This window comes from Stegodyphus dumicola, chromosome X1, assembly GCF_044657685.1.
Source record: "Stegodyphus dumicola isolate Sdum_Otavi_A_Nest chromosome X1, ASM4465768v1".
In the NCBI taxonomy this organism is placed as follows: Eukaryota; Metazoa; Arthropoda; class Arachnida; order Araneae; family Eresidae; genus Stegodyphus; species Stegodyphus dumicola.
This window is the reverse complement of record NC_140780.1, coordinates 244,103,307-244,126,838: the sequence shown is the minus strand read 5'-3', so window position 1 is coordinate 244,126,838 and position 23,532 is coordinate 244,103,307. Positions and strand designations below refer to the sequence as shown.

The 23,532-nt window shown below is 32.6% G+C and overlaps 1 protein-coding gene across 3 annotated transcripts in view; it reads right to left on the bottom strand.

Moving 5' to 3' along the window:
* Positions 1–23,532, bottom strand: part of LOC118190719 (CWF19-like protein 1) — a 229,445-nt gene that overhangs the window by 118,788 nt on the left and 87,125 nt on the right. For all 3 annotated transcript variants that reach the window (XM_085807349.1, XM_085807350.1, XM_085807348.1), the window contains exons 7-9: positions 20,466–20,587; positions 14,785–14,869; positions 5,740–5,829 (exon numbers count right to left, since the gene is read on the bottom strand). In XM_085807349.1, the coding sequence (XP_085663475.1) occupies positions 5,740–5,829; positions 14,785–14,869; positions 20,466–20,587 (297 nt within the window). The remainder of the gene's footprint in view (positions 1–5,739; positions 5,830–14,784; positions 14,870–20,465; positions 20,588–23,532) is intronic.

The following is a 23,532-nucleotide window of genomic DNA, read 5'->3' as shown; positions in this document are numbered from 1 at the left end:
AGGGAGCAAATGTCATCAAGTACTTTCACAGCTGCATACCATAAAATTGATTAATTAGCAGATAGTAATTCATCCCATTTCTTTCCAAGAATCCATGTATCTTGGAATACGATTTTCCCAAGAATACTAAACGGTGAAAAAAGTCCTAAGGGATCATAAAGACTAGCAATGCAGCGGAGTAACCATCTCAAGTGGTTTGTCTGTAGAAACACAGAGGGAAGTCTTGAATGCATGCTTCAAAGTATCAGAAGTTGTATTCCAGCCAATACCTAAGACGGTTGTTTCTGTTTTGTGAGATTCTTCATGTGTTTGTAGTACATCTTTGAGTTTCAAAGAATTTGTAGCCCATTTTTCCATAGGCAATTTCATTAGAGCCATTAAATTCTTGATCTCGTGATATAGCATTATAATGCGTGATTCAGTTTCCATACTAGCAAGAAAGTCATCCATATAGACATGTTTATCTATCATTGGTGCAGCAATTGGAAATTCTGCGATATGGTTTGCAGCCAATTCTCGTGTGGCAGCACAGAGTAAAAACGGACTGCAAGTAAGGCCAAATGGTAAACTAGTAAATCTGTAAACAGTTATTTCATCTGTAAAAGTAGTAGGTTGAAATGAATCAGAATTTAATTTGTACCACAAAAATTTTGCGACGTCCCTATTTTTTTTATGTTGTGACAACTGTAAGAAAGCTTGCTTACCATCACATGTAACAGAGAATTCATTCAATCAAAATCTTAGTAGACAACCAATAGTTTCAGGAAGAAGATTCGGGCCAGCTTCCAAGGTATCGTTCAGTGAAATCATTCTGTGGAAACAATTTCTGTGGAGCATGCGAGGAAGCGTCAAACACAACTCTCCACTTGGTTTCAGATTGCGTTTTCTTTCTTACAGCATGATGAGGAAGATAATATACTGGCTTCTCATTGGATTCATCTATGGAACAAACTTCAACATGCTTTTGTTCAATGTAATTCAGTATGCACTTGTCATATTGTGTCTTTAACACATCACTAGATGCAAGTCTTTTTTGAAGAGAATAAAATATGTTTTCCACTATAATTTTATTTGTAGGCAAAGGTGAAACCAATGGTTTTCTAGACACAATTCTTCAATTGTCTTCAGTGTTGTAAGTTTTGGGAAATTCTGATAAAATTTCTTCATTGCGAGTAGACATTCTCCGTTTCTGCGCATCTTGTATCCCTATGGAGTCTAATTCCCAGAAGCGATGTACCTGATCATTTAAACAATCAGTTTTAACTTGCACATAAACTTGATGGACAGAAGTCTTCTCAGCGATTGTAGTATTTACTCTTAATCCACTAAGAACCCATCCAAACACTGACAGTATCATAGCAAAAGATTCTGAAAGCTTGATTGGAGCTTCTGTGGAAACAATTTGCCAATAATGATCACCACCAATAAGTATTTCTATGGGTAGTGAAGAGTCATCTGGTGGATCAGCAATTCTCAATCTTTTCTTCTGAGCAAAGTGAACTATTTCTGGTGGAGCAGTAGGATGTAGGAATTGGAGCTTTCAAATGCAGAGATCGAAAATGCTTGGTTGCTCCATAAACTTGAAAGTGACAGTTGAACACATCTATGTTGTTCTTGTGAAGTAAAAGATTCAAATGCTTGAACTGACAACGTTAAGCTTAAGTTTTTCAATGAGGTTTGTGTGAACAAAACTTGCTTGGCTACCACCATCTAAAATGCAGCGTGTTAATTTAGTAATGCCTGTGGGGATGGTAACGTACACATGAGCAGTTTGCAAATGTGTGAAAATTGTTTTAGGAAAGGTTATGTGATTTACAGCACTTTTAGTTATCTGCAGTTGATTGTTTTCAACAGGAGGACAAATAGAAACATGATGCCTTTTCTTGCATTTAGTGCATCATGCAGTATTTTTTCTTGGGCAGTTTGAAACTCTATGACCACGGTTAGTACACAGAAAGCAGTGATTTGAAGTTTTAAGTTTCTGAACACAAGTATCATAGTCTGTAACAGTTTCACAATACTGAAGCCAATGTCCTGTAGTATCACAAGATGCACAAACTGGTGAAATTTTCTTACGTTTGTTTACTGTTTTGGAATGGATATTAAAATTTTCTACAGTGCACTTTACGGTGTGATCAGAAAAAGACATACCTTTAATTCTTTGTGCTGAACTATACCTTCCACTTCTTCTGCCAAGAACTGTATCAATCTAGTAATACAGTCAAAAGTCATTAATTCGGACACCCATAATCCGGCCCTCAAAGCTATAAACTTTCTGCGCATGTGTCGCGTTTACGCGTGCGCGTAAGACTTTTACGGCTGTCAATATGCATGTGAGCAAGAGCATAATACGTTTACGCATGCGCGTTTAATGTATAACGGACGGTATAAGCCAAGCTAAAATTATCTAATTCAGTTAATGTTGCAGATTGCGTTGTTCCTTAATCTTCGAATTGGATCCTGCTTATTATTTTTTGCAGACTGTTAGAGCAATTTTATAAAAGTAAGCTTGAACTTTCGATTTTGTCAAATAGAATTTCCGATATATATTTAATAATATGTAAAGGATCTAAAAAGCGAAAGTATGTTTTGAAATCCGAAATCTGTTTATCAATTTCACGCTGCTCTGCGGTAGGGGGGTAGAAACGCCGCAACGCGCAATGAATTGGAAGTTGATCTGTCAGCACTATCCTTATCTTCAGGGCAGATGTTTTTATTCTATTTGGCTTAGAATTCCTTACTAAATGTAGTATTTCATCTTGATGTACTCTGATATGATTTAAATCAAGTTCCTCGTCATTATAATTCTCTTCCGATAGTGAAGAAAGTGAGAGAGAGGTTATTGAAAACGAAAACATTTCGATTGACAAATTAGTCGGTATTCTCGACACAGCAATTATAGGACTTGAACAGTGGAACTTTGTAACTAAACAAGAAATTATGTCTGTTTAATAGAATTAAAGAGAAAGTATTGTCACATGAAATGAAGCAACTTAAACAACTTACATTGAAAGAAATGTAAAGTAAACAAATAAATATTAAGCTTTTTCTTTTTGTAAATTTTGATACCCTTTAGATCATAATTGTTCTTTATTTCATAAATTACGGTTTCATATTTTTTATTTTGTAATTTCTGCATGCCATCTTACGAGATTTAAACTGATAATCTATAATCCGGAAAAATCGATAATCTGGAATTCCCAAAGTCCCGACGAGTCTGAATTAACGACTTTTGACTGTATCACCTTCGTTTATTTTTTCACGCTTGGCATAGATAATCGAGCGGCAATAAATATCATTGGAGAATGCACGAATAATTTTTGCCACTAGGATTCTACCGTATGCTTCAATATTTTCACCCAGAGCAGTTAAAGCTTGAATTCTTCTGTTACATTCTATGTAAAGCTCATTTAGATGCGTAGGAGATGGGTGTTGAATAACATTTAAATGTTCTAACGATCTTTATTTCCGTATCTTTCCTCCAACAATTTTTTTTGTTGTTTCATAGGTGTCTCCTATTACACTAATTCCATCAACAAGGCGTTTAGCTTCACCATCTAAATAACCTCTGAGGAAAACATGTTTATCAATAACAGAAAGATGTGGATTGGCATTTATACAAGATTTAAACCATTCCCAAAAACATTGCCACTGTTCAATTTCTCCTGTAAATGATTGTAGTTTAACTGTTGGCAATTTAACTGTATATGATTGCGACATAGGCGCTGTAGTAAAAGGGTCGCCAAATGTCATCGCTAAATCATTGAATTGATATTCGAAGCAGTAACATTATTTGCAGTTGGCGATAATTTGTTGTGAATAATTTTTCGTGCTTTGAAAATTGCGGATTCACCAGTATCATGTAGTTTTCACACTGCAAATTATCCCTTTCATATTCATCGTCAGAAAGGAAGTTGTGAATTTCATTATCTATTAGTTTCATATCATTTAAAGCAGTTGTTGAGCGATTACAAATATATTCACCTTTCTCAATTGAGATATGATTGTTCAAAGTATCAATTTCAGTGGAAAAGCGAGAAACATTACTTCGCACGTCTTTTCACTTTTGTTTCAGTTGTGTCATTTTGTCTACAGCTTCGCCGGTTGGCGCCATTGCCCGAGTAGTAGAACAGGGGGGAAAAAAAACTAAATTTTAATGTTGGAAGTAAAATAATTCAGCAAGAATAATTCAACAGTAGGAAGTATAAGTTTAAGGTCCTGTTTTGTAAATGATTTTTTTGGCACCAGATATTAGGAGATAGTATTTTATACTTATTTATTTCCTAACATAAAAATAAAATATAGAACAAGCAAAAAAACATTTATGAATACAAAAACGTAAGTGATGCCATTCACAAAAGGGTAACGTTATTTTTAATAGTTCGCTGGCTTTGCCGCAACAGAAGGCAATGAACGAATAGAAAGTATTAATTCATTACAGCACTTAACATTGCATAAGTGAAAGATGATCACTGAATGTATATCCTTTCTGCTTTGAAAAAAAGCCTATAGACCCCCTATGAAGCAATTAAATTTTCCATTCTGAAGTATTCCAGGTGGTTTTCTTAGCTTAACTGATTGTGTTATTTAAATCCTAATACGGTGTTGCTATGGTTACCCCGGTTATTAGTGTCAACTCTCTTTGGCAAAAAGTTTTATTTTAACCTTGGCGAGAATCCTGCCAAAGGTAGCAACCCATTATTCTGACATCAGAAAACAGGTGCAATGGGTCAGTGCCATCTATTGCCAAAAGGCTACATCCATGTTTCTCAAAATCCACTCTTAATGCCTGCAGTACACTTTGGGAATCGGTATAAATTGAGGCAGGTCAATCTCCCAAATTGCCTTTTCTTATTCAGGTGTCCACCCATATTAAAGAGTCTTTGAAAGCTGACAAGTTAATCTCAAAGAATGTACACATTTCATTTAATCTAAAACTTTATCTTCATATTTCTCCGCATTGTAATCACCGAGACGTCAATAAACATTTCTAAGCCACAACCTTGTGAGCTATCTTTATTCCATTTAAAACTTTCTGTTCTTGTGAGATGACAATAGTTTCTTTTATACCAATACCCATATCACTTATATTTAAACTTCCATAAATTCTGTGTAAAATAAGTTTGAACTTCTAAATATGCCTTTAAATCAAGGGGTATGACTCCCACCAAAACTTATATGCTTACAGCCGACACTGTCTTGTAGCAATCAATGATAAACAGCAAAGCCACTCTTTGGATCTGTATACTTTTGACTCCCGTCTTTTCCTCCCTGTTCCATCACATAGGAGCACCATATAGAATGATTCTTTTTATTCCTCTTTTAAACAATTCTTTATGTACTTTTTATTTCTATAATTATCCTCATTAACATGTTGACAGCAGTGTGGATATTAATTTTTCTTTTCATGCGGTGACGCTTGAATTAGCGGTCTGTTTCGCGGGGTTATAAAATTAAATTATTATATTATAAAATTATAATCATCCTAACCAAATATATCTGGGGTAAGTTAGAGCGAGATCAAACTGTCACAAAATGTATTTGCCATATTGCAGAAAGAATTAAAGAAAATACTTTCAGAACATGGAAAGACTTCCCTGAAGGATAAAGGCTGTAACTGTGGCAAATATATTATACTAATGCCCTACGAGCTCTAGTTAAGCAATTTTCAATCAGTATCATGTCATTGATTGCAACATAATGCATACTACTTATATGCAGATTAATCTTAATATTTACTTGGTATGGTAATGCTCTTTTAGTCCCAGTGGATGATCCTTCACCTGTAGAATCTTGAACAGATGACTTCATTTTAAAAGCATAGAAGTTCTAGAGGATAAAAATATAAAATGCTTAATTATATACAGGACAATAAATGCACATAGTCCATACAGAGTTTACAGACACATAAATAACTTAACAACTAAGTAGAAAACTAACTAAGAAGAAAAATCAGATTAACTACTTAAAAAGTCCATCATTATTATTCATATAAGTAAAATATATGACTAAGCCTTTAGTAACAAAATTTTTCTGATAAAACAAAGGGTAAGAAATACATAGTAAAAGTATGTAAATGATTATGACATAGCATATGGCACTACCCTCTTTCAGAAAGGCCCCCTTCAAAAAATATTTTTAAGAAAGTTCGGTTCCCATTTATATTACAAATAAGTTAAGTATATACCAACTCCTATGCATGGTTGATGCAAACAAAATTACTAATTTTAAATACTCTTTTGGATACCAACTTCTTCCAGGAAAGATTTGTGCTGACAAAATTACTACCATTAAATACTTTGACTGCAACCAAACTATTTTATCAAATGCCATTTCATGGAGAAGAGAGCGACTAGTGGAGTCAGTCAACCTCCAGCTACATTGAGGATAGGTCATTGTATGTGTCCTTAATTACTAACTTTTAATTTTAAGTGTTAATTGTAAATCTTAGGTGTTTAGTTTTAGTGTATGTTCTGTTCTGATGTGCGTTTTCTTCGTAACTGTTCCTGTGCTCTATTAATAAATCCTTAACCGGCGTTTATGTTTATAGAAGAACAGTTACATTTTTAGGTTTAGCTATTCAGGAGCTTACAGCAAAAGGCAACAGAATGATGTGATTAAAAAATCTACTTTTGGTTAACTACTGGCCTTTGCAGCATATTCTTTATGCATTATGTTATAACAGATCATATCAGATGTAAAATCTTTCTTACTGTCATCAAGTCTATTCTAAGCAATATACTTTCAGTGATGTGTTTAACCTGTGACAGAAACTTGAACAAGCTTCAGAGTCTGGAAAGTAAAATACTAATGAACAAACTAATCGCTCCTTGTCTCTCCTCCAGAACGTTATTCCACCAGAAATTTAGAAATTGATAATATGAAGGAATTTTTCAAAGAATTAATGCTAAGTTCTTCAGTAAAACAACCATTACCAAACATGCAAATCACTGAACATTTTGGCTACGATATCCTGGAAAAAAGTAATTGCTAAGATGATTTATCACCTATATCTTCATGACTACTTTCATTTTTGCTCTTTCCTTAAAAACCTTTCTATGTTCTAGACTTTATATCTCTTCTACTGAAAATGCAGCATGAGTCATGGGCTTCTCTACCTCATTACATGCCAGACTCTCTATTCCTGGGATAGTTACAAATATCAAAGTAGTATTTATATTCCTGTATATGTGTGCACACGGAAGAATGCTTCACTACCAGAAGTGATTCATACTCATGCATATTATCCAAGTTTCCATTTTCGCACAAGGTATAATCCTTACTTTGAACAAGTGAATGAACATACAGAATTTTGGAGGTGTTCCACAAACACTCTGCAAATAAATTTGTTGTGTTTAAAGGTTTTGTAAGAAAGATCATTAAATATCATATTCTGAGGTAAAATTAAGTTTTATTTTAACATAAAAGTCTATGTGATATAGTTCCTTATGCTTCCACTAAATAACCACTTGTGCATAATAACCAAATATTTTCAGAAAAGCACTTTTGAGAGTGAAAGCATCTTATTTTGAAATTCATTATGTTACTACCTTTGGTTTTCATCTATTCAGCTATTAGTTATACTATTATTCTATATATTAGTTATTTGCAGGATTCAAGAAAACAACATTACAGAATTCTGCAGAGTCAAAAAATAACATTATTTCTCAAAATTTTTCAGCTACGTAGCTACAAAGACTTTGCTGGCACCGTCTCTAACACTATACATTTCTAAATGAGAAGAATTATCTGTATTTTGTTCAAAAATATTGAACATTCCAGAATAGACCTTTGTTGCATGCATTCTTTCTCGTAACTTGCTTTACAAACTGCTTTTACTAAATACTGCTTTATAATATTACATATAGCTTACTTTTATAAAAACTTTGATAATTTTGTTTTCCTGATTTCATGCAGCCTTTCAGATCATATAATGATTTGATAATCTGGTAACTCTAGTACACGTATTCAATGCAGCTTTCAAAATACAAATTTTCTGTAAACAAAAATAATGTATCAAATAATTACATAATGCACATGCCATCATAGTGTCCTTTCTAATAGAAAACTAGTTTGCATCTACAGCAGAATCTCGCTTATCTGACATACAATCGGGAGAAAAAAATTGCATCGGTTGGCAACAAGAACTGCAAGTTGTGAACATAGTGTTTTTGTTGTTGCTCCCAACTGTATTGCTTGGCATGCTCGTCTACACTATGACTCATTTGTCTGTCATTCAGTGCAGTGCAGTGCAGTTTATCATTGTATGCAGATGAGCTTATCGTCTATTACTGTTTGTGCATTGTACTGTGTGATGTCCAATTTGATAAACACTGTTGTGGTGTTTAAAAGTTGAAATTAAACAAGTACAGAAAGAATGGTGATGAAAAGAAAGAAGGTTGTATTGATGAACAAAAACTTCAGGTAATCAAGAGACAGGCAGAAGACAATGGCAATCAAGACAATGACAAAAGGTAGCCAATTACTTTGGCATTTGAAAAATACCAGTAGGACACTTGAAAAGGAAAGGAATAGGAACAGAAAAATTATGGGCATCAAGAGTTACCGAATGTTCATTAAAAGGAGAAATGTGACTATGAAAAAGAAAGTGATGCTTTGCATGTTTGATTTATATAGTGCAGGGACAAAGGTGGGCCTATTTCAGGGCCTATTTTACAGCAAAAGGTTTTACAGTTTCATAATGATTTCAATAAAGAGAAACACAGATTTCACAGAAAGTGTCAGTGGACTTGACTGACAGAAAACAAGCTAAAGTATCTCTCAACTAAATGTTTGTGATTAAAAACTATCATTGAATTTTGATGAAATGGAGTCAAGAAGTTATAATTGAAGCGGCAGCTCCTGGCTATAAGCGTAGTAAAGAAAGGCTGACAATTTTAGCATGCACTAATGCTAGAACTAACTTTAAAATGGACTTTGTAATGATTGGAAAGTCCCAAAATCTTGGTCTTTAAAGCACTTTCAAAAAACGCTCTTCCCATTAAATATTTTAGTCAGAAAGTCACATGGATAAGCAGTGAAATTTTCCAAGACCGGCTTTTTAAGTCTGTTATGTTGCATGTAAATTTGTATTTAGTTAAATTACTCCATCTTTTAATCTAATTATTTTATTTAAGCTTAAAGACCATCAACTCTCTCATGGCTGAATTTTTCATCGAACATAATAATGATGTTGCCAATACATACAAGAAAAAAACACAGGAAAGCTGTTTTGCTGCTAAATAATGAATATACAGAATTTTGGAGGTGTTCCATATACACCCTGCATATATATTTGTTGTGTTTAAAGGTTTTGTAAGAAAGAATTAAATACCATATTCTGAGGTAAAACTAAGTTTTATTTTAACATAAAAGTTAAAGTCTAGGTGATATATTTCCTTATGTTTCCACTAGGCTGTGCATAACAACCAAATATTTTCAGAAGAGCACCTTTGAGAGTGAAAACATCTTATTTTGAAATTCAGTATGTTACTACCTTTGGTTTTCATCTATTCAGCTATTAGTAATGCTATTATTATATATATTAGTTTTTAAGATGGTGACATTAAAGCAATGTTTCTGCCCTCACCCAATATAATCGCCATATGCCAGCCTCTGGACCCAGGTGTTTTGGAAACAATAGAAAGGAACTATTGCAGAAAGCTACTGTCCACAGTGATAGAAGAAACTGAAGAATGACAAGATATAATTGAAAAACTGCAAGGCATCAATGTAAAGGTTGTTGCTTATTGGGTTGCATGGGCCTGGGCTGACGTATAGGCTACAACAATTGCCAAATCATAGAAGCTGCTAGGCGTATGTATGAAAACGGAAAAACCAAAGAAACCATTCTACCTTTAGTGCAATGTATTCCTGGATGTGAAGATGCACCTTTGCAAGAAATTGAAAGTTGGATGAATGACAATGATCAATATGGAATAATTGATGAAGAAACTGTAGCTCTTGTTCAGTACCTAGAGTTTTCAGCATCCGGGTACAAGTGAAGAATTTCTGCCTCTTTCTGTGCACCAAGAATCAAAAACACTTCATTTTAAAATTTCATAACATCGATTTTGCACCCCCTGGATGCTGTGCCAGAGGACAGATGTCCCCCTTACCCCACCCTTGCTACGCCACTGCTCTTGTTCGTTGTGATGAAAACGCAGCTGAACATCAAGCACCAACTGTTACGTCTTGCAGAATTTCACATTACGGAGTCACGACTCTAGAAACTGCAATTAAATATATTGAGCAAAAAGAAAAAGCTACAGGAATTAAAAAAATGATGCTACAAAGATGATGAGATTTGGCAATGAAGAAACGGCACTCATTAAGAAAGCAGAAATTACCATCAAAAATGTTTTCAATCATAACAGGACTAAATTTAACTTCAGACAATTTTGTGATTGTAAGTTAATTTTTCAGTTGACATTTATTGTTTTGTTGTAAATATGATTACAGAGCTCGTAATGTATAAAATTACAACATACTCTGACGTTTTTTCTTAACATCACCCTCAATATTATTTGGCTTTTTCGTAATATCTCGCTATTACTTGGCATATTTGCTTATCCTATGTTCTGTCTGCCAGTTTATGTCGAATAAGCGACTGCATATTCCACACCAGAAGACAAATCCTACACAGCCTAGAAATTACTCTTTTTGTGATGGATGTTGTTCAGTGTGAAATTGAAATAGTTATAATAAACAATTGGAAAACAGTAATATTTTCTTTTCACTGCAATCATTCACTTAATCTATGATTAGCTAAATTTGCATGAGAATTCTCCTATATTTAAGCACTCACAACACCGTTTCCCACCCACGTGTTTTCCCATCAAAATAAAATTCGATATTAAAATGAAATGGTAGAAATAAAACAACGGAAACCAAAATTTCAGATTGAACTCATGTCTCTTTTATAAACTGCATAAATTGGAACAAATGGAAGCTCTGCTACATGAGCATTTAATATCTTTTACCTAAGACAGCTACTTCACTTGGTACACTTTTTTAGCAATTAATATCATTTCGTTAACGAAGACACAGAACTAAGACCAATATGCATGGTGTCTGCCAAAAACATCGGCGACGAATGCAGAGAAAACATCGCTGTTCTAAAACACCGTGGTACAAAATATCGTGGTGGAAAATAAAGCAGTTAAAAAGCTTCGCAGTTTAAAATCATCATCATCATCATCAAAAACATCGTGGTAGAAAAAAAAGTATCTACAAATCATCACATGATGACATTATTGCACAGATGAGTTTTCAAGTTTTAAAAGTTTAATTGCATATTCGCATAATGATTTGGAAGCCCAAGAAGGAAACGGGTATTTTTACTTCTACATTTCATATTTTTGAATGAACTAAAAGATTTTTGTTGAAGAAGTAAGAAGAAAACTTCAGCATTTAAAATTTGAAAATGAGTAGAAAATTAATGCAACTTATAACACTTAATAGCATTTTAAATTAACCTCATGTAGTTATTTATCTTCCTTTTTCTAAGCATTAGACCGCACTTGTCATGAAAAATTATCAGTACAAATTTATAAATGAAGATTAATTTATCAATGATATTTCTTAATTAACTATGTAAATCTACTCATTATCAGTTTTTAAATGTTTAAATTTCCTTCTTACTTTTCAGCAAAAATCTTTTAGTTCATTCAAAAATACGACATGTAGAAGTAAAAATATCCCTCTATCCTTCTTGCGCTCCCAAATCATTATGGGAATATGCAATTACAATTTTTTAAACCTGAAAACTCATATGTGCGATGTTATCTTCTTGCGATGATTTGTAGGTACTTTACTTTTTACCACGATGTTTTCAACAACGTTTTTAAACTGCGAAGTTTTTTAACCGCTTAACTTTCAACCATGATATTTTGTACCAGGATGTTTTAGAACTGCGATGTTTTCTCTTTGCTTTCTTTTATCTCCCACGATTGTTTTGTACCACAATGTTTTCGCTTTGAGTTGTTTCCTCCACGATGTTTTTGGCTATAACCAATGCATAACAGACACTCAGAGAGGGCTTCCTGGGTGAAATTGGGCCACCAGCGGCCGAGCGGTGAAGTCGCTGAACACAGGTATATCGGTTTGGGGTTCGAATCTCAGCGAACGGGATAGATGCATGGATGTCTTAGTGTTTTTTCCCATTTGTAACATGTATACCAGCCAGTTTCAATTGGAAAGTCCTCCACAAAGGATTACCTCCCCTTAGGTAGATAGCCCTCGAATGCTTTGCTATAATTAAATAAACCAAACAAAGCTAAGTGAGATTGACAAGTGTTTACACTATACACAAGGAAAACCATAAAAATCACATGCTGCTAGCAACTCAGTACAAGAAACTGAACTTTAGACTAGCTAAAACTTTTCTAAAAGCTTTACCATTCAGCTGTTAATGGGCATCACCAACAATGAACTGTTGACTTCCATATTGATGAAAGTGTAGAACAACCTATACAAGATTCAAGAGAAAAATATAAAATAGAATTTCATTTCTCTTTACTGTAGATTAGGCGATCAGTGCACTGGAGCTGAGATTCAACCTCAATAGTCACAAGCATTCTTTTGACTTTTTATACCCTGTGCACAAACTTAATGCGTAAAAATGAAGTGTTAGTACATTGTAAAGATCTGGAAAACGTCTTAACACATGGTGATACCTCCGATCTTAATGCTTTAGAATCGTATGACGAAATGGACCTTGTTTCTTCACTTTAAAAAAGAAAGAAAGTCCAGCTAACGTTCTTAAACTTATTACCTCCCTTAACCATTGGGCCAAATTTAAGCATTGCTTTAAAAATTTTGCCAAACCCGACCATAACTGTTGCTTCCAGCAACAGACCTTTTCCTAAACTAAAAATAAAAAAATACTTAATAACAATGTCTACAAAATCGTCTTAATGGGTTAGCAATGTTGGCCATTGAACATGAACTGAGTAATAAATTAGCAAAACAAGTTAGTCATGTTTTGTAGAAAAAAAAAAAGGTTCGAAAGAGATTATTTTAATTTAGGTTTTAACTTTGAATACTGTACTAATAGTCTTTATTCTTTCCTTTAAAAGTATCGTTTGTACTAATTCCAAAGTTTGTGTGTTTTTAATAAAAAGAATTTCATAAATATTGAATGAGTGTTATTGTCTTAATTCAATTAGATCGTATTTTTCTGGATATCACTTTTATAAATCTGTTTTCTTTTTAATTTGAAGTTTTTAAAGTATGGGGGCGGCAATTTTGAGGTTTGCCTACGGTAGCAAAACACTAGTGCTCCCATAGTATTATTCAATAATGTGATTCAACACAATGTGCTGTAATTACACTAACATTTTTCTCCAAATTTAATTTCATTACTAAAGCCACTGGAATTGCTTCTTTTTTCATATTGTAACTAAAAACATCTTAGACTATTAAAAAGTTATTTAATTAATCATTAGTGTTCATGTGTTTATGATCTGCTTCTACATACTTTGTCATGTCTTTTGATTTTATTTCATGGGTAGTTTTTAATAATGAGCAATTTACCACTATTTCCATTTGCAACTTTGTATGAAAGTCATATGCAATGTATTACTATGGCATGCAAAGCTTAAGAGAGACTTAGCCCAACAGGTGCTCTCTAGAATATCTTAAGCTGCAAGGCTTGATCGCATAGCAACACCCAGACACTCTCCTCCTGCTTAATAGGGAGTCGAGAAACACCAAAGCCAAGTGCCAAGCGTGAATTCACATTCACACTAGCCACTCCACTAGCCAGGGCGACCAGCCCTTTCAACCCAGCCTTTCTTACCTTACAAGGATAGTGCCTTAGGTTCTCACAGTTGCTTCAAGTAGCAGGAATGGCATAAAAATCTTGATTGATATGCAGTGTATTGCATAAGTATTTATTTAGGTCATTTTTGCCTTACAAGTATGGTAACTCCATCAATTTGGTGTAAAAGCAAGGCATGTCTGATATGAAAAATTATAGCAAATAAAACTTCCACAGGAATGGGATGCATAAATGAATCACCTGCTCCTGAAAATAAAAAAAACCTGAAAGGGTTCATATTTTAAAGATCGCCCTTATGGCCACTTTTAAAGTTTAATATGGTTTATCAGTACGGGTTAACGATAGAAATGGCTCAAGTTGAATAGTGAAGCATTCTATACAATATCACATGCGTGTACATTTAGTCTAACATGGGAACATTATATATCTTCCATATATTTAAAGAGAGAAAAATGTGTAATTCTATAAAAGTATTTAATGTTTTTTTAGACATGAATTAAATGCATTTTTACTTAAATCAATCAAACTAAAAGTAAAAAATTTATATTTTTAAGATACGCATCTACTGCTTTTAAATAGTTTAGTTTGTTAATAACAGATAGATTATATAAAATATGTACAATGCACATGCATTGCATAAGATTTAAGATTTCAATTGTATCTAAAAATTATGAAACATAAAATATAAAAAATGTCAGTTTAATTATATCTAAAAATTATTAAAGATAAAAGAATAAATTTGCATAATTTTATTTCAAAGTACAAAAAATATTCCTTTTTTTTTTAAGTATAATTTTTAGAGTATAATATATTTTTAAGTATAGTTTAGTGTTGCAGTACATTTTTGCTTTGAAAATAGTAAAGAAATACATACATCATTAAATTAATGCAATAAATAATAAATGACTGAAAATATTCATGAACAATTTGTAATTCAGTGGCATTCTGAGCTCATTCCCACACTTAAAGTAAAATTACAAAGTTTTGAAATAATTACTTACCTTCAATTGCTCTTCATTTCCAATGGGAGCTAACCCAATAAATTTTGTGGGACGAGAACCTGGCGATTCTATCGGAACAAAGCTCCTTTAAAAAGATAAAGTACAGCAAAAATTACATTTGAATGAAGCTTGCAAACAAATGCTTTGAAACAGATTTCTAAACTTTCCAAAGTATAAGAATTCTGAAAGAATTTCCAAGTAATACATCCAAATATCTTACCAGAATACATAAAAGAAAAAAAATCAGTTGTTAAAAGATGCTTTCATTGCTCGCACTCAAGTCATCTGCTACAGAAGCTTGCTCAGTATAAAACATACCAAAGGTCATAATATTTATTTTAAAAAAAACTTTTATTACATATGCAAAAGTACGATAAATACTGAGAAATTTTATTTTTTTAGTCCATGTGCTAATACACACTTCTTTGAAACAACCTCAAATTATGCTTTCAAATTTTGAAACTAAACATAAAATTTAAAAAAATAAAAGCTTTCAAATTTTCTCACCCAGGGTAAAACAATCATTTCGTAACATAGCACTGCCATGGTGATACCTTAATGAAAGCCAAATTTAAACTGATAGTTACACCTTATTTTAAGAAATAATGCATTCTAATTACGGCCAGGAATGAATTAAATCACAAAGGCAATGTATTACAATTGCAGGATTTTCACAAATCATTACTTCATTAGACAATGCTTTTGATTTTTTAATACCTTATGTAAATTCATCACAACTTATATGATGCTCTATTTACAAATGTCAAATAAAATGGTAATCTCCCTTATAATGTATTGTACGATATCACATAAAATAGCAATAGTTTATTACATATCGTTACAATTTATGCAAACATTACTGTTTGCTTTTTATTTCTTTTTTTGTGTGTTTAGCATTATCGTATACGTGTTTTTATTTATTATTTATTCATCCACTCAATTTAACAACAACATTACATTTTGGGTAAATCTACTTCGTGATATGATACACGTTCATATAACTTTATGATATGAGACATATTCATCACAATAAAATAGGACCACCAAAATGTTCCTGCCATTCGTGAACATCAGAAACAAGCAGTGCATGATACTCATTATTAGGTCTCAAAGCAATCTCCATCAGCATCTGACACCCTTTACCAACAGTTATGCAATGCCCTGGCAGTAAAACTTGGAAGTCTTGAATACAAAGAAGTCTGTGATTGTGTGGTGCATGTCTGTTTCATCATCAAAGAGATTTCCCACGAAGATGATTGTCCAGGGAATGGAAGAGGTGGTAATTTATGGGCACTAGGTCAGGCGAGCATAGTACCTCCCAGCCAAATCACAGAATAGTATCCCTGGTCGACCTTGCCATTCCAATGTCATGTAGGTACAACAAACTTCCAATTAACCAACTCTGACTCTTGCTGCTGTGATGCATGTTGCTCCATAGCAAATACTGAAAGTATAGGCCCTCAGTGATGGCGTGGCCTGGTGTCAATAGCTTTTAATGCATTATTTAATGACTAGTCCACTAGGCACAAAGCATGATCTTCTGTGGGTGCAGAGTTAGTCCAGAGGTGTAAGGAACATAATCAGGTGTTGCCAATCAATGTCTGGTATGCTTGGAGACATCACACTGGACCACTTTTTGTCACTCATGAGCAAAAGAATAAATATGGATATGATGTGCAGAGACAGCAACGAAAAAACAAGATGTCCCTTGTTCATTTTTGACTGCACGTAATGTGTGGAGTATACCAACTTGTTCAGCTTACACCTTCCTTATGCAGTGCAAATGATATCTGACTGTTTCCTTGATCACCACATTGCAATCATGAGCATAAACACACATGCATTTATTCACGAAATCAGGTGGATGAACATGAATCATATAATAAGGATTTTTTTCACGTTTTTGTTTTCCCATTTATTCCAAATTGTTTTAAGGGCCATATGCCCTTGGAACAATTTGGAATAACAGTGTGAGAAATGACAGTATGAGAAATGACAGTCTCAATATAATTTTCAATTAAAGAAAGATTTACAGTATGCAATAGTCTTTCCATACGGCTCTTAACTACCAAATGATCATCACATCCACTATGGACCCATTTTATCTGCAAGAAGCACAAGATTAAACAAATGTACTAGAGATGTGTGCTAAATGATCTCAAATTTTGTTGGCAACTTGTGTTTTCAAGAAATACTATTTTGACAAATTTGATGTTTCATCTTTAAAAAATAAAAATTACTTTGAAATGGTCATATTTAAGCTTGTAAAAAGTTATCAATTCCTTTTTCTACAATGTGTTTTAAATGACACACTATTATATTTAAAACTCCTACTGCTCTTCAAAGTGTGTTAAGATGGGTATATATATGTTTAAAACAGATGTTGCAGGACCTTCAAAAATGAATTTGCTTGTTCTGAAAATGCCAGTGAATAAAGCAATGACATGAAGTATATATTAGGTGTTAAATACATAGCATTTTCAAGCATGAGTATATATTAGGCATTCCATTCCACGAGCTAACAATATAAAAAAACAATATAAAATCCAACAATATAAAAAAAAATTATGACGAAAGCAGGAAGCTTTATTCTTTAAACATTACAGTAGTTTTAACCTCCTTTCACTGGCATTAAATATTGCAGCATTGTTAAACAGATTTCTGCTTTCACTATCAAATAGATTTCTATCACTCTACAAGACTACCCCATTGATCCGCAATCCGTTCTTTATAATCTTATGCCCACTATGGACACTTCATCCTTTTTTATTGAAAGGATTTTGTATATTAATGGAAACTTAGCTCCAATGGCATTTTTTTCAGGCTCCATTTTACAACCTGAAGTGCAAGTGAACTACAATAACAAAAGAACTACACCATACTCGGCAGCATCAGAACTACAGCTTACTTATCAATCTCTCATAATTATAGAAATAAAGCTTCCAGCTCATAGGAATAATAATGAAGTCATTTCACATGATAGTTTCCCTAGGTCTTTCTTTTATAATAATCTACCAAAATATTAGTAATTTTGGAATGACTAATGCAGTGTAAGAAATGACATCTACATTTCAAGGAAACTTGGAAACAAGACATTCCTTCATTATACTCTGCGCTTAGATTGGGAATAAAACATACTTTTAATAAAAGATTTATAATACATAATTGTCTCCACATATGACTCTGAACACCATCAAACACACCATAAACTCATTTTATCTTCAAGATGCACAAGTTGAAACAGATATACTACAACCAAATGATCCCAAGTTTTGTTGGCCCCTTGTGCTTTCAAGAAACATTCTTTTTGGAAATGATTTTTCACCTTTAAAAAATTTTAATTACTTTCAAATGATCATATTTTTATACTTGTAAAATGTTCTGAATTTCTTTTTCAAAATGGCACACTATTTATTATGTTTGAAACTTGTACTGCTCTTCAAAATGTGGTAAGATGGGATTATGTATGTGTACAAACAGAGGCTGCAGGACTTTTGCACTAACTGTCAGTTGCTTTAAACATGACAGCAAATATATGTTCTGTTTAAATACAAAATTTTATTTCAGGTCACTAAGCAGCTTTCTCACTTCATTTCAAAATAAAGTTTAGAAGCTTTATTTTGAGTTAGTTGATTTGCAGAGACATAAGAGGAGTAGCTAGTAATTGATCATAAGACAATGCTCCAATTACGCACACAATGGCAACTGCACAGAAGTGAATTCAAACCAGTTATATCTTCACCATATTATTTTAATAAGAACATGGAATAGAATGTAATTTTTTATATCAATTATTAGAAAAGTTCAGTATTTTTCTAAAACACTTATAGAATACATTATCTTAAATCTGTCAGCCATGCTTTAATTATTGCCACACTGAAACCAATGGGAATTTTGTATTTAAAGAGATATATACATTTTTCTAAAATTTAGGTAGAATATATAAAAAGCAATAATGATGTCAATATGAAGCATTATTGCATCCATTCCCTACTCTAAATATAAAAACCCACAACCAAAAGAAAGAAGGAAATATGACTAATTTTAGATTCTGAAGAAAACTAATAGCAGAGAAGAGCAAAAGAACACAATTTCATAATTTTCCAGATTCAAGAAAATATTGAACAGAAAGCAGGTTATTTAAGTTCAGAAAAAAAGTCTGGGAAATTTTGGAATGATGGTACTGAGTGATTGTAATTTTCAATCATAATTTTATTATCTTGAAAGAGAATACCTTCACTACTTCAAAAAACATAGATATATAGAAACTCAATTTTGAACAGAGATCCTACATAAGGGCTCAAATGATGTTGCATATTATGGACAAATTAAGGACTTTAAAAAAGAAGAATGAATAAGCAAAATCAGCATGTTTGTTGTTATTGGATGCATCTCACTTACTGCAGTGAATTTTCCAAATTCTGTTGGTCCTCTAAACACCATTAACCTTTCTCAACCAATGAACCAAGATATCATTAACTGTGCAAAAATACACTGTCAAATGTACTGTGTTCCTTGTTAATATCACAAATTGTGACAGCTTCTTTAGTTCTAGATGCAACAATTACATTATATTATGAAGACATCCACAAAAACTCATAAAATGTGTGAAAGAAAGCAGAACTTCTGTCAAAGAAGTGAAATTAATGCTATGTATTAATGTAGGAAGAGATCAGATCTTAAAGGCATATTAAACAGCAAGAATGAAACTGCATTTCGTAAATGCAAGGTTGAGGTTGGCATTAATATAGACCAAAACGCATAAATTAACACCTCCACATTAAATACCTGGTCTGTTATTCAGAATTTTAAAAAACTAGAAATAATAGAAGGAAGTTGGGAAAATGCCACACTGCAGTTTAAAGATTTTTCAAGATACAATCAGAAAATTTAAAACTGCTACAAAATTTTGCCTAAGTGAGAAATACTTAGATGTGTCTGATGTAATTTCTGAGGCTAAAGTTTTAAAGAAATGCTCGTGAACTCAATGTGCAACTAGTATCCAGAAGACCCAGTTTGATTTCTGAAGATATTAAAAAAAAATTAAACAATTTGTTACAATGTTTGGCATATTTGCAAGTTTTGGGTTTGGAAATAATAAAGGAGAAGTAAACTACATAATAATAATGTCTATGTAATGTACTTTGTATATTTTTATTACAGCTTAGTTAAATGGAATTTTTCCATAATGGAGAATATTTACAATGTCTTAACATTTCAATTAAGATCATTTTTACTATATTATGAGTTTAGCTTTAGAATGCTATTAAAATCATGCTCCTTTAATCAATCTAAGAAAAGCTATTTAATAGTTGGGGAAAACGAAATAAAAAACCGATTAGTTTGCTACAATGTTTTTAAGTAATTGATATAAATAAATAAATAGTTTGTATTAAACATAATTTATATGAATATGCCTACTTTACAGCTTCTCTAATGTGTCTATTTAATGGAAAGTCTTAAAAGGAAAACTGTTATGCTGTATTAACATTGCATTGAAGACTTACTAAAATAACCCCTCTTGGGTCCTAATCTTCCATTATTTTGAAATGAAATAAGTATGCCAAAAGTGGTACATAAAGCAAAAATATTACTAAAAAATTCAGAAAACCCTTTTAAACTCAATAAATAAATAATTAATTAAACTTTGAACAAAAGTGAATGTACTTTTAGGAGCTTACTTTTTTGCGAGAGTCTCATAATCTAAGCTTCTAAAGCCAGCAAAATGGTAACGAGGTTTCACTCCTTTTACCAAATTTCCAACCAGTTTTGATTCAAAATTGATGGCTGATGATTCATTTTTCTATGCAAAAGAAAGGCAAAAAAATTAGAAACATCAAGAAAGGAGGCATGCAAATGTCTAACCAAAGGACTGAGACATAAAACCTTGCTTTAAGTACATGAACAATTTTAAATTGCACTTTTTTTTTATATCAAGTCTTGAAACAGCATGTAAAATTAAATTGTTATAATCCCTTTCACAGTTAGTAGATAATTACATTATTGAGCCATCAGAAAATGAAGTCTAATTATTTATGCTGCTAATTAAATACATCGACATAAAATTACTACTTTTCTCGAGCAGTTTTTGAACGAATTTAAAATTCCACAAAAAAAGTCATATTTAATTCCACACAGGTTTTGAATAAAATTCTATCGACTTCAAGGGCAATCGGACACGTGTCTCTCTTCTTCAGGAGCAAAAAACAGAAGAAGCACAACCATTTTACATCGAACGAAATAAGTGGAGCAAAGCGAAAACGAACGTAACAGAACTTATTAATGAAGATACTAATAAAACATGACCAACTGAAACATAAAAAGCTAAAGTGTTAGGAAGAAATGGACTGCAACTAATGTCATTAACTAAATAGGATAAATTTTATGAACATGAATAGTTTCATGGAAATCTAATTAAGAGATGAAGTTACAGAGATAATTTTCACAGAACTAAAGTCAAAACTGTGATTACATGTCCAACTATGATTATCAAAGATTTGTTTATTTCTCTTTTTCGAACATAAGATTATGTTTCTTGATGCAAAATCTTAACGCTGTTTTAGTCCCCCCGATATTTCTCAAACCACATTCACAAGATGTGCTATAAATTCATCAAGAATTAAAATTGAAAATAGAATTTTTCTAACGTCAAAAACATAACTACACGATAAGAAGAAATAAACTTAAATTTATCCACAACTTCAAAAAATTCTTTTAGTTTAAATATTATTAGAAAATAATCGGAAAAATTTGAAACCAAATGTTTGGCTAAAACACATAATGCTCATCCTAGATTAAAGGGCGAAAAGGAATTCAGATTTTCTGAACTTTGTGAAGGGTATAAAACCTAACACAGTTAGCAAAAGGTGAAATAGCAAAAACTCATTTTAAAACCGAGTTGGGAATATATGAGAAGGTTTAACAGCTGCTTGAACTTTCGAGAGCTCAAAAGCTGAAGGATCTTTAATGATTGAGCAGTATAGGCTCTCACTTATAAGTTTCACGACTCTATCAATGTGTTTGTCCATAACAACAATACGTCAACCTTATCAACAATGGAAATAATTTTTGGATTAGAATGAATTCCATACATGACCTTATTTTGATTTTGATTTAGATTTTAAATGAATGAAATTAACATTGGGTTAGTAGGGAGTGGACTGCAACTTTAACTGTTACATGTCCAAATATTACTGAATTTAAAAACTTTTTTAACAGTAGCAATGATTTGGGGTTGCTGAAGGTTAACATATTAGAGAAAGCTTGAAGTTATATTTTGAAACCTTCATCCGATCATCTGAAAGATTAACATTAAGTACATTAACTATGGGATCAGTATTAATAAGATTACCAGAATGGATGGGACTAGATGACTGAGGAATGAGTTTTTGGGACTATAGAGGCAACAAACTTTTTTACACCATTCATAAGCAGTTAGTTTCAGCTTTATATCAAGATTTATGATTAAGAGATAAAAAATTAAAAATAAAACAATCATCAATTTTCAAATGAAAATGATGTAATTCATGACAAATGATTACCCGTGTTTCTTATTATGTGATGAAGAAGTGACAATTTGAACTCATGTGTAATTTTAGAAAGGTGAAAAGATTTATGATTCTATTTAATTGTATAAATTTGGAGGTCATATTCTGACATTTGTACTTAAACAAAAAAAAATGGAGATAATTAAAAATTTCATACATTTTAGATGTAACTTATAAAAACCGTTCATTTTCTGATGGCACATTAAACCAAATGGAGAAAAACACAAGAAGGTGGCAAATATCAGATGCATGAAATAGCAGAGACAAAGAGCAAAACGATTTAATTTTCGTCAATGGCAATATGAGAAAATAACTTTTTTATTCTTTGAAACGAAAGAAAATAAAGAATGCAATAATACCAAAACAACACAGCAAAAGTGTAGAAAATTATTTACAAGAATTTCCAATTAAGAAAATATCAAATAGGGATTAAAAAATCAATGCTCATGGAGCAATAAAACTGGAACAAAAATTTCACCAACTTCGGAAGATAAATAGCGATACATTGAATACTTAACATACACTATGAAGAGCCAATTAATTAGGGATATGTGATCAGTAATGAGCTGCCGCCTTCTTTCGCTTTGAAAATGGATTCCACATAACAAGGCATGGATTCAACAAGTCTACAGAAGTGCTCCAGAGGTATGAAATGTCAAACGTCTTCAAATTTTCTTATAAATCTGATAAGAATGTTAGCGGTGGATGATATGCAAGCCTCTCCTCTTCCAGTGTACCTCAAATGTGTTTAATGGGATTTAAATCAGACTCTGCATCAGGAAGAATTCTATGAAATACCCCGTGAACCAAGTGGTAGTAAACTAGAATCTGTGACATCAACAGGTGTTCTGCTGCTACATTATATTTTCAACCAGATGGTAGAAAAGCATGAAAATATCTAAGTGAGATAGTGAGAGTCTAGGTAAATGCAAGTAATGAGGGTCCTTGATATAAATACCGGAGTTCCCAAACACTGCCAAAGAAAAAATACCACACATCATAACTGAGCCATCATGACCCTTTACATTTCCAATCTGGCATGCTGAATACATGATTCCACGGGGCTTGTGCCAATTTTTTAGCTGGTTATCATCCTGATGCACTCAGGATCAAGACTCATAACTCCGTGCTACTCATTTCCAATCGTCAACAGTTTCGCTTTTGCAAGACATGCCCATGCAAGACATTGTATGCAGTGGCG